The sequence below is a fragment of the Dicentrarchus labrax genome, unplaced genomic scaffold (genome assembly GCF_905237075.1).
Source record: "Dicentrarchus labrax unplaced genomic scaffold, dlabrax2021, whole genome shotgun sequence".
Classification (NCBI taxonomy): Eukaryota; Metazoa; Chordata; class Actinopteri; family Moronidae; genus Dicentrarchus; species Dicentrarchus labrax.
In genome coordinates this window covers 30842515-30855177 of record NW_026136713.1, presented here as the reverse complement: position 1 = coordinate 30855177, position 12663 = coordinate 30842515, and the positions used below count along the sequence as shown (strand labels likewise).

Genomic DNA, 12663 nt, shown 5'->3' with positions numbered 1-12663 from the left:
TCACAGTATCTAGTCAAGAAAAAACAGAGCTGAAACTCAGAAAGTCAAAGTATCCCCTTGAAGAATCAACACAGCCACTTGAGAAAGTCACAGGCAATGACAATCCGTTTGGCAGAAAGTGGAGAGGCGGGACTGTGGCCTAGAACTACAGCCCACAGAGACGAAAATATGTACTCCCATCTTTATAAAGCCCCATCCAGCATTACCACTGTTTATCTCAATTTGACCACTCATATCGAAATATTGATTCTGCCACTTGTTACACTGGCCACTGAAGCCAGAATCTAAATGCAGTTGAAAGAGGTTCAGGGAATCCCATATGGAGTATTTGGACTCCTATACAACAAGCATCCATCATACATATGAAAAACTGAAACCACTTTGGTCTTTAAATGTTTGGAAGAAACTAACATTAAATACTAAATAAGCCAATATTCTGCAAGCAATAAAGATGTGATATATTATGCAAAAAACACTTTTTCTACTGTATTGTGTAAAATCTGCACTGCAACTGCTATCTAAAGTAAAATAACATTTTTTAGTGTGTCTTTTCCGTCAGACTAAACTTAATTTGGCTCGCATAAGTCTTCATTGTAGTGTTTTGTGTTTCTCCTTGTAAACAAAGTAAAATAGTTGCTTGGAGACACAAACCATTTCTTAAACCATTATTTATCTAGGAAAGGGCTGCTGAGCATGCATTCTCCTTTACAGCAGCACCCTGCTTCCCACTCATACTGTTACACACTTCGCCACACAAGAACTTCGCTGTAGTGGCTGATCACTGCACAAGATACCTCGGCAGGTTCCTGAAGTAGAGAGAAATGTTTTATTTGTTGTGTTTTGGTCAATGGACAGTGTAGTTTTAACAGCAATTTACAAACCACTTGATATACAACTGCACGCCAACAGTGTGGTGACCTGTTTCCCTTCAAGGCAGTTTTCATATGTTTGTCATGTATGTGTCTCATGAAGGATGATGGCCCAATGTACATTTAATCAACATCTGCCACTGAAATAAGCCAACTGGCCGAATCAGAGTCATTGCTGAGAGAAGCCAACTTGGCATGAGGGCGTAAATCATCCCAATTACACGCTGAAGACAGGATGTCTTTCCTAATTATGGAGATGGATAGGGAAAGGATTTCAAATTTCTATGGGTAGGGGAAAGACTTGTGTGACTGGAAGTTTGTCCACCCTGCTATTTTAGTTCCCCCCTAACTGTCCATATTTTTCATATTTTTACATTTTTAAGGGTCAGCTACAGTATGTTGCATGTTCTTATTTGTTCTTGTTGAACTTGAGTTGGAAATAAATATAAACAATATACATATTACATACATATATAATGCATATGCAAGCACTATAATGTTGGTAATATAACACAAAACAGAAGCGTAACATTTTGTCCTTTCATTTTCAGTTTATACAAATTCCTTCATATAAAAGGTTAACACCTAAACCTTGCAATTTAACCATATTAAAACGACACAAGTCAACAGGTTGCACAATAACTATCCTGTTTTGATTTTTTTTAATCAAAAAACTAGATATGACATTCTCTTAAACAATTCCCCATAATGGGCCCTTGATCTTACCGGAGCTCCATGATACTTGTGACATTGCCAGATGGGTAGATGCGTCGGATATAGTTGAAATCTCCGACATACAGACTTCCATCGATGCCCCACGCCAGTGCCACCGGCGCCAACAGCTTGTTGCCTTGGGCCTGCCCATTACAGCTGGGGCACGAGATGCTTCTACGCCGCCCGTTCCCCATGACTGTGGAGATCACAGGGGGCTGGAGAGAGATGAACTGGTTCTCCCCGCTGCCTTTGTAAAGAATGCCTGGGAAACAAAGCAGCAGTTATATGCGGGTGTGAAAGCATAATTGGTGTTTGTCACTGGAAGCAAATACTGGACTCATTATTTAGGCAGGAAGTCTCCAGAGACGAAGCTCTTTTACAAGACCAACCTGGCCAAAATTAAATACAAAATTATGCCATCCTAATTAATGTCGTGTCTTGTTTGTTTAATCTGTAAACAGTTTAGATGTATAAAGTTGTGGCTTTAGTTAAGTGATGTAGCCATTTCTTCCCTTCTACTTCTAGTCTTAATGCTAAGCTAGGCTAACCCGCACCTGGTTCCAGCTCTATACTTAACACTTAACTGGTATAGATCTTCTCATCGAACTCAGAAAGATTTCCCAGAAAGGTTCGACTACTCCTTTCAAGACAGATATGGAGTAACAAAGCCTTGCCTATTTTGAATATTCATCAATTAATCTATGAGTAATTTGAGGAGTGAATTCTCACAAATACTGAGTAACTTACTGCTATAAAATTATTAAAGTAAATATATTTGGCTTGTTTAACTTAATAATCACAAATATATTAAAACATTTGTCTCACTTTATCTTAATACCCCCAAGTGTGCTCTAGCTGACTCTAGCTGTTATTACGGTCTAAATGCCATCTCACAAACTTGGAAATAGAAGTAAAACTAAGGTAACTACTCCTTTAGATCTACAGTATTTACACACTGTTTTATCATAGCTATAAAAAGATAAATGTGTTGTTTGTTCATTACATAATTTAAGGCTGTTTAATTCTATTCTGATAATAACTTGCTCAACCATAATCCCACATTGTGTCCATAACTAACTTCAGGTTCAGAATAATGTAGATCCTTTGAAATAAGACAGGCTGGCTGATGGACAGAAGAGTGAAAGGCCTTGTAAGGTTGCCTTCAGAACACATCAGTAATATGTTTTTTTTTAGAAAAGTGAAGAATTTGTGGTTTTAATGAGTTTTGTTTATGTTATCGTGAGTAAAGATCAGACCATGATCTGATTTAAATGGACTAGTGCAGAGTGGAGGGAGCACACAGGCAACCAACTGACCATCAATCCAACTGATATACTTCAGTCCTTTGTATTATTATTACAGAACTGCTTCAGTGGGTTCCTGAAAACCTTCCACAAAGCTGAAGTACATTTTATGTAAAATAATGTTCTTTGACAGGGAGCTGCTTTTCCCCAAGTCACAGAGAGGTGGTAAACATAAATACGGTGCAGTGTACCGCCCCTTTATAACGGCGCATACATTTTCACTGAGGACTCACCAAATTTAGTGAGTCACAACAGATTAATATTTTAACAAGAAGCAGATATAACTGGCTTTTTAGGGGAGGGGAGGGGGTGTACTGATATAGTGGGACTCTCTTCAAAGGGGAAAAACACATCAAAGGGAAGAAGTGCATGTTGGAAGCCCTTAATTATTCACATCCAGCAACTTGTTTGAATTCACACCGCCTCTGTCCTAATTAGTGGATCTATGGCACCGCTGAATGGTCACATAATGTCGTTCTCCCACAGCGTTATCCCGTAAGCCATCGTAACCCTCGACGTATGTGAAATCGAGCGTGCGGCCATGCTGCTTGTCCCTTCTCTGATTAGTTGCTTTTATTGATTTAATTGATTGAAGGGCAAATTCAAGTGAAGGCACAGTCCGGCGAGACTCTTGACAGGACGATCTGACCAATCCGTCTTTTGTATCCGAGAGAATTATACATGAGCCTCTAACAAAGACAAATAGGTCCGGGAGACGGCTTTATGCGTGACGCCATCAAACGCGCGACCTTGGGACTTTAATTGAACTGTGATCCATGCGCCTGCTCACTGAATGAAACGCACACTGTGATGAAAACTCTTACTGAGCTGGGAGGGTGACGCTGCACCCAGAAACATGGCTACAAATAACAAATAAGCTATGTAATCTGACTAGAATTTTAATGTCTGTTTGTGTAATAGCTCCTTAACATTCTCGGTGAAGACAAAGACATTTGTAATATCCAGGAGCCTAATGCAGTGTGTAGGACATGGATCAGTTGCAGCACTACAGCAGTCTAGCAGTTTGGCTGACGTTCAGCTTTAAAAAAAAAAAGAAAAACATTTAATGCTGAGGTCATTTTGGCATGCTGCCGTGGTCCTCTCTATTTACACTTCCATCATAGTTTACTGTACACACAAGTCTTACCATAGGCTATTAGACAGCGTAATGGAACGGATTAAGTACAATAATTAATCATCAGCTACCCCCCACGATCACGCCACACTTAGTATGGACACTATACTCTTTCACTTTCACACACACAATTCTGCTGCTCTTATGTGATTTAACTCGGAATGAACAAGCAGATTAAGGTTCAGTTTTCTTCCCTCAAGGACACTTGGTCATGACACATTACTGCTGATGATTGTTGCAAGGCTCAAGCTTGTGACGTCTCAGCTGGAGTGCTGCACTGATGGGAATTTTGGCTTCCGACTATCCAGTGCCCCAGGCTGAACAGGGGGACTCCAACAGCGTCCGGACTAAAATGACTTTGGAGTCACTCAATATATAATTTTTTTTTTTTTACTTTCTGGTTTTTGAAGCACAGTTTGGGTCGAAAATCGATGAAACTGTAAACAAGACTTTCTCCAAAAAAAAGGATACAGCTAGCATTATGTGAGACAAGCAGAAATACAATTTTATACAATTTGGCAAAGGTTTGTTTTTCTGCACAGACTGAAACAAGTAGTGCTCCCTCGACAGATTTTGCAGAGGAGATTTCAAGTCAAAGTATAAGTATGGCAGCTGAATGGATCAACCATTAGGCATGTGTCTGCTCATTGATTAGTAAACGAATGTGTGGAGGCGTGTTTGAGTTTTGGGTAGAAGTTGGTGAAAGAGACATATCAGTGTTTCGCTTGGCATAGTGAGAAAAGGCTTTTTTAGAGAAGTCTTAGAATCTGTTGTCTCTCTTGCTCCAAGATCACTCCAATGCTCCTCCATCTAGCAAGCCCATAATGTAATGTAACTGCACATCACGCAGCTTTTAGCACATTATCAAACACTCACACAAAGTCAGACTGATAGTAAAAGAAATTAAATTTGCCAAATGACAACAAAAATATATTGAAACCAATCCAAAATATGATGGTGAATGCGAGTGTGGAGACGTGGCTCAAGCATGAAGGCCATTTTCTATTATAGAAAATAAAGCAGAAAAAGAGTCATTACAGAAATATTTGAGCAAAGAGAGGAAATTGTTGTTCTGCTTCATTCACATACACGCAGCCTACCTCCTGACCTCCTGTGTATAGAACTGATAGTTCCTCTTTACACTGTCCCAAATTACAAGGCCACCATTCCACCTTCTCTGAATACGCATATTCTGCCATTGAATTGGTCACCGTTGATCAATTGATTCCTTTCTTAGAATCATTTACAGAAGGTAAACATGTCTTTAATAAAAGATAATATGAGTCATGTAGTCGGAAAAAAATGCTTAATGCCAACATCACAGCTTCCAAGATGATTAATGGTACAAACGCAAGGCCGAGCGCATCTATACCTGATAAAAAACTGGAGCGCCGTGAGCAATGTCACCTTGGTGACACAGAGAGAGCGCAGAGATTGGTAGGGGAGGCGCGGGAGTGTGTCTTAATTGCACCCTGTCCTTCTTTGTTCTCCTCTGCCCTGTATCATTCTCCCAGATACCACCCAGTCTCCCACTGATCCACCATGATAGAGGCTAAAAGTGGGCAGGAAACCTCTCAGTGCTTCAAATGCAGCATGTGCGTGAGCTGTACAGTAAGTACACTCAGATACTGAGTTGCTGAACTCTGGCTGTGTCCAATAAGAATCAGCTATGTTACCCTAGATAGAGACAAGCTGCAGATTGAGGGGAAGGCATATCCACTTGTAATGAAGAAAGGAGGGGCAGGAGGACACGACTAAAGCACAGACACCAGCAATTTGCCTTATCTAGCTTGACAGGCTCTAGAGTGGAGGCAGAGAGCGAGAGAGAGAGAGATACTGCTTTTGCTCGGGTCTTTTGCCACAAACTGTGTGAGAAAAAGTCCTCAGACGTTCGAAGTGGTGCGAAAATGAAGCAGGAGTCACAACACAGAGCGATAGAAAACGTCTGGAGCCAAACCGCCGTGCAGCTACAGAGGACCACCGCTCGCTAACATATTTGGTGAAGACATTAGTCAAGGTTTACAGCATTAAAGAATCAATACTGAAGCAGCAATGAAAGCAAACGGTGATATTTGGATTCATCTTCATGCCGGCTGAGGATATCGAACTGCATTCCTTGCCCAAAAGCCCACGTGGGCCATAAATCTCAAATGTCAAAAAGTGGCTGAATGCAAGAGTGAATAATTCAGTTTGGATTGAGAAAATGCAAGGGGATTAAAAACTAGGTGCCTACTCACAACCTCCGTGGTAAACATGTATGTGTGAGGGCAAAGGCAGATAGGATTACAGATAGAGGTATGAAACTTTGATGTGAACACAGTATAAACTAGCATAGCAAAGATAACAAAAACATTTCACTGAAAGAGCTCACCGTCTTTGGGTTGAGCTAATAGGATTGTGGCATGAAACCCTTTTGGCAAATTGAGCTCCTGTCAGACAGAACACCACAAGTTTGCTAAACAATTTTTGAATCTTTTCAATTTCATCAGACGTTGCAATTTATTTTTGGGGCGGCGCTGTAATAGGACATGTGAAAAGTGTGAAAAAGCCTCAGGGATACTGCAGCATTTACTGCACGAGAAAAACTCGACACCATCTGGTTGTTGTTTTATTTCTGTCATCACTGTTTCCATGCACAAGTACAACCGTGCACATGATGATTTTCCATGCACAGTAACATCCAATTTTCTGATAAATCCAAACATGTACCAAAGCTCAGTCTAATAAAGGATGCAGCAGACATTAGCATATCACACGTGCAGCACCTATCTGTTGATCACAAACGCATCTCACAACAACTACAACTCCAACTGTGATGCTGCCACAGTGAAGGCTTTGGAGATGGGTGTGCTACACTTTGAGACAGGTGGGATGAAACACAAGGCACCGGCAGCAGTCAAGCTAGAAGCATATTTCAGTGTTCTTTTGCACACTTCACAAACTTCACGTTTGGGATGGCTTGACAGATTGGGTACGGCAATGGGCCCCCGTGTCTCTTCTTTTATTGTTCAACAAAGAAGCAGGACAAAGTAGCATCAAGGTTTGAACAAAGTAAAGGAAGGCTTGGTTCTAGAAACTGGTTATGTGACATGTTTTCCGCAAACATATTCGACAAAAGACAGTTTGTGCAATCTCTGAGATGTGAGGAGACTGTTATACATGCGGAATACATGGATGATATTACTGTGCAAATCCACTGAGTGTTTGTGGGATGATTACTGCTCCTGCCAATTGTGGGCGTGCATGTAAGATGCTATAAAAGACTATATTCAAGAAGCAGGCAGAATGGAGTTCTAGTTACACACCACCTCCTCGGGTTGCCAAAATATCTGGTAACAGAAGCAACCTCTGAAGTTCATGTAAAGCTCGACGGAAGGGGGCAAAGAGACTGGCTGAAGTCAGATTTATACTTTTGTGTCAGGCGGTTGCAGAAGGCATCTAAGAAAGGCTCTGTAGCTCCCCCAGAGCCCATGTAAACCTCCTCATTAATATAACTACACATAAGGGCTGTGGAGACACAGCATATATACCGTAATTGTGAATGGTCGGCTTTTTCTGATGTCAGTAGAAATGAAGAGGAATACATATAGCAATACAATATCAATATCAGCACCATGAATAAATATAAAAGCGGTGTCCATTTTCATGCACAGTTAGCTGCACAAACACTTCAACAGTGTGCTGTTAAACCAGTGAACCTCACTGACCTATGCAACCTCGCCAGACCCACTGGTAGTGCCTTATAAACTACTACTATTCTTTCACATACTGAGGTGATAAATACATACAATTTTATAATTGTAAAACAAAAATCCAAAGAGTTTTTGGATTTGGTCATTACTGGCAACATCATAGTAATGTACTGTACACTAAGGTGCTGATAGCTGCTCATGGCCAACCTGCTGGCTGATAAAAAACTCACTTGAAGCTAAATTTGTACATTTGCTGCTTTTTGAGGAACTGACTTCCTGTCAGCTTTACTTGTGCATGGCAACGGGGATCGAATCAAAAAAAGAGTGATACTCCTACCTGTTAGGTGAACTGTACGACCTCTGATTGAGTGAGTGTGGGCGTATGATACACATATGATGAGTGGAAGGTAGTACAAAGGCATGCTAGGTAATGTTAGATGTTTTGTAGGGATGTTAATACCAAGTCATATTGCCTGGAATATAAAGCAAAATTTCATCTTAAACTGAGATTCTGCACCACAAGACACAAGACATTATTTCAGCACAGATCAGTCTGCATGCAAGTATACTACACTGTACTTCCCAATGCCAAACTGATCCTGAACTTGTTATGGGACTGTGTAGAAACTTAAACATGAGAAAAGACAGATTGAGAACAACTGGTCCACATCTACAAATTATATCAGCTGTAACGACTGCCACCCTTTATGTTTTCTCTCCTTGAATAATGTAAATAAAGTTGAATCAGAAGAAAAATCAATCATAACCATGCCAGGCACTGCAGCATTGATGCTATCGCTGAAATAAATATCAAACAAAGTCTTCAGACTCTGGAGCTCAAAAGCACAAGAATCCATCTAGAACTAAGAAAACCATTTGTACAGGTATAATTGCCAGTGCATTTGTTGTTCACAGAACCTCTAACATAGCTGCCAGTGAAACAGAAGAAATCATTTTTATTTCTGTATGCCACTTGGAAGTCTTATTTATTCATATCTACATTATTTTCTACTATTTTCTATCCATCCACCCTCCAATCTGACTTTTCAAATGCAAGTTTCAAATAGATTAGCAAATGAGTTTGCTTTTAAAATGCATTAAAAATGAGCAAAAACACACATTAAGTGCATCAAAACAAAAGAAAAAAATTCCAGCAAAAAAAAAAAAAAAACAACAACAACAAATGGCTATATATCCAGTCACAAACTCCAATCTGACAGTGTGAGACTAAGGACTCTGCTGAAGGCCAAGACGGTAACCTTGACTATTTCAAGATGAAAGGGCCACAAATTGTGTTGGACAACTGGAACAATGATTCTGAGCCGGAGTGGGTTTAATGTCAAAACAGCAGCCTGGCAAACTGACAATGCACACTACCCTGAGGCCTGCTTCTGTTGATTGCAGTCATATTACTGCCTGCACAGTTGTAACGTGGCACTGAATTCTCCAGATTATGGCGTGTGATCTCCTGCTACTGGTAAATCAGCAACGACGCTGTCCTGTACGTATATTTGATAGTTTCATTATATACGTTTCACTTTCCCGCGTCTCTGCACCAGCTCGACAAAGACAAACTCATGTCCATTTATTGTACTTGCCGATTAAAGCGTTTCTGATTGATGACAGAGAAAGAAATTAATTTAGTTTATTGAATTCATGCAAGAATTAAACATGATGCCTGTTCATCAAAAGCGTGAGCCTTCATGAGCAGCAAAAGGCCGTCTTCTTCCTAAAATAGCTGAGTAGTGTGGAATCGTGGCAAACCCTGCACCCTGGTGACTTAGTCACTGATTTATTCCGTCATTACTGTGAATGATCGGCCCTTCAAAACTCTCCTCTATTATCTGCAGATGGGATGACGAACCATATTTCATTTTGATTCAAGTATTTATTGCGGGGATTCAGAGTAAAGACCACCTGCCTGTAACCCTAAGAGGCCACCTATCTCTGCCCCACATGCACACACTTACACATATACTGAATATATGACCGTTTCTTACCGTTCTGAATGTCCAATATGTGGTGTTTGTCTAGCATCCACCCTCCCATGTTGGAGGCATCCAGTTCATAGCCTTGCAACACCGCCGTCCTCTTCTCCCAGAGCACCACATCAAGGCAGGACTCATATTCATATCCCACTGACACTGAAAGTAATGATGGCAGATGCCTATGGTGAGCAAGGTTGCAACCTCCTTACCTGACACTTATGGCAGCAATGAGGCTTGTAGCATATAAGACATTCAGTGCACGTTATGGCTGTTTTCTGTATTTGCTGCTTCTGCTTTCTCTTTGACTATGTGATTTCTTCCAGCTGGGATGATTTTAGAAGACCCGTGGGGTTTCTGTGTCTCACCTGCACAGTTTGTGTTTTATGGTCTCTCCTCTCATTTGTGTGTTTTATCTTGTGTGTGTGTGTGTAAATGAAAATAAACCACAATGGAAAGTAGTGTGTAAAGTGGCATGAATTATTTAAACAATAAAGGCTCAGATAGAGCACATTACAGTAAATATCAAACACTGTGATATGGTTTGGGCAATAAGCCATGAGTGAATCCTGTTGATTGTCAGGGCGGAGAGTTTTTTTCTTTGTAATATATGAGCCTTCTTCAGACTTTGGAAAGAGCAGAACATTAAGATGTAAGTGTTACTGCATGTAGTTCTGTAAAAACAATGTGTACATACATTCAGAACAATCATTTAAATCATAATTAAGATATTCTGCTACATATGATCCAATCAAAATATTCTGTTATTATTTATCCTTTATTTATCATCATTTTTATTGTGACTATTGTCACTATATGTGACTCTGCTGAATTTTCTTTCATCAGGCCACTGCCTCATAGGCAGAATTTTAGTCACTGCTTTGCTGCTGAAATATCATACATGCAAAACAAAGAAGTCAGCAAAAGAGCAGTGGCCTTCAAAAATGCAGCACTGGGGGATTTCAGGATTTCACACCACCTGCTAAATCTTTATTGCAAGACAAAAGCAATCCCTGGCTTAATAATCCTGAATTCTTTAAAAATAAAATCAATCTTCAACCAAGGACCCAAAGTTCAACCAAGGTTCATTGCCTGAAGGAAGTTCGGGTATCTGACAGTGAACCTACGCTTATGCAACATCTTCAGTCGGCAGCTTCACAGCGGGTACTCACCCACAGCCTCGGCGAGGCCAAAGACCTTTTGATTGTAGGCGTCTGTTTTATCCCAGATGAAGGTGTATGAGAGGTCAGGGAAGGCAGGGAAAGACTTCTGGAACTGACGGCCCATGACGGCCACCATCAGGTGGACCTTCATCAGGCCAAAGGGGAGACGCTCCTGGGTCAGGAGCACCTTGAGGATGGGCTTGTAGCCAGCTGCCCTGGAGCTCAGGTAGACCAGGTTGAGGTCACTGCCTGGTATGGCCACTTGCTCATGAAGAACCTATGATTTTAATTAGCAGTCAGACTGGTGCCAAATAAACAGTGAGGAGTGTACACCTTAAGTAACAGGAACAACAGGGGGTTGCTGGTATTTAATGTAGGGAATGACTAATTGCAGTGCTTTGTATGTAATATTTATGTGATATAATATTAGAATACATTGCACTTCCAACATTGTAGTTCACTGTTACCATTCAGTTTAAAGCCATTCAACCACCTAAGAGAAATTTGGATTGTTGCCAAGGTAATACAGACATATGCAAGTTCTTATTTATACAAAAGCACAGAATATATTGGTCTTTCTTCAGTAAACACCAAACAATTCATCAATTCTTTATTATTATCTAAAGTCTATTTTTATTTTTGAGTCCCAGCTGTTTCACCTCACACTGCCGCTATGCTCATGCTGAAGCAGGTCCAAATGCATTTTTTTCCCCTCTCAAATGTAACACAGATCTATTTTTTCCCCTAATCAGTTTTAAACAGCAAAAGCTGCAGAGTCACATTTTGCATTCAGGGTTTTTCAACTCTGATTTGAGCCAAATGGATAGAAACCAAATCCTGAGGCATGTAACCTCCATGCGATGTGCCCTCAGAATTTATCAGTATTACTGTGAGGCAATTTATGGCTTAGTATTTGGGGAGACGCCTCAATTCAATCAAAGCTCAAAGGCAAACTGAAAGGCAAATCTGACTGTTTAAAATAAGCGAGAGAAGCCATGGTAAAAGGAAGATAACAGTATTATCGTCACTCCGTGTTTGTGTATTTCCAACACTGCTGCTTGTAATATTGAGATCAAACATGGGTCAAATTATTAAAGTCATTCAAAACAATCAGATATGAGCACAAATTTGGACATGACCATAAACACCCTGTAATATGATCTCCTTAGGTCACCTCTGTGACTGCAGTCTCACCTGGGTCTCAGGGATGATGGGACTGTCCTCTGGGGAGGTCTTGTACAGAGTGGAGAGGGGCGTAGCCAGGATGAGGGGGTTGGGCCTGATCAGGCCAGTAAGGTAGCAGCTGGGGATGTTGTTCTCTTCCCGCTTCATCACCACGGTGTCCATTACGTGGAAAACATTCCACGGCAGCCACACTGTACGGTGCAGCATTGGGAACGGGGCGCGCTCGTAATTCAGTGTCAAAGAAGCTCCTCCATTGGCCAGGAGGTCAAACCTTCAACATCAGGAAACCAGAAAGCATCACTGACAAGTAGAGTGTGTTTAGCAGTATCTGCAGAAACTTCCAGTTTTGTACAGCTGGGGTATTGTGTTCATGGTTTTGGCCATCTGTTCTATTTGTTATGATAATGTGCTCACTAGTACATCTGAGTTCTATATGAAGATCTGTATATAATTATTCATTCACAAGAACTCGTCAGAAATTAAGGACATTTTACACAAAAGTATAACATCACATAATAAACAATAAAAAATGAAAAGGACTTCAGTTCTTCAGTTTCACTTAAATCACCTAAACAGTCAGTCCTCTTCAGGGAGACTGTCTGCTTCTACAGCTAAT

At 40.7% G+C, this 12663-nt stretch overlaps 1 protein-coding gene across 6 annotated transcripts in view; it reads right to left on the bottom strand.

Moving 5' to 3' along the window:
• si:dkey-237h12.3 (teneurin-3) overlaps nucleotides 1-12663 on the bottom strand; it is a 134815-nt gene that overhangs the window by 19669 nt on the left and 102483 nt on the right. For all 6 annotated transcript variants that reach the window (XM_051420400.1, XM_051420401.1, XM_051420403.1 and 3 more), the window contains 4 exons: nucleotides 12057-12318; nucleotides 10872-11139; nucleotides 9715-9858; nucleotides 1596-1845 (listed from right to left, as the gene is read on the bottom strand). In XM_051420400.1, coding sequence (XP_051276360.1) covers nucleotides 1596-1845; nucleotides 9715-9858; nucleotides 10872-11139; nucleotides 12057-12318 — 924 coding nt within the window. The remainder of the gene's footprint in view (nucleotides 1-1595; nucleotides 1846-9714; nucleotides 9859-10871; nucleotides 11140-12056; nucleotides 12319-12663) is intronic.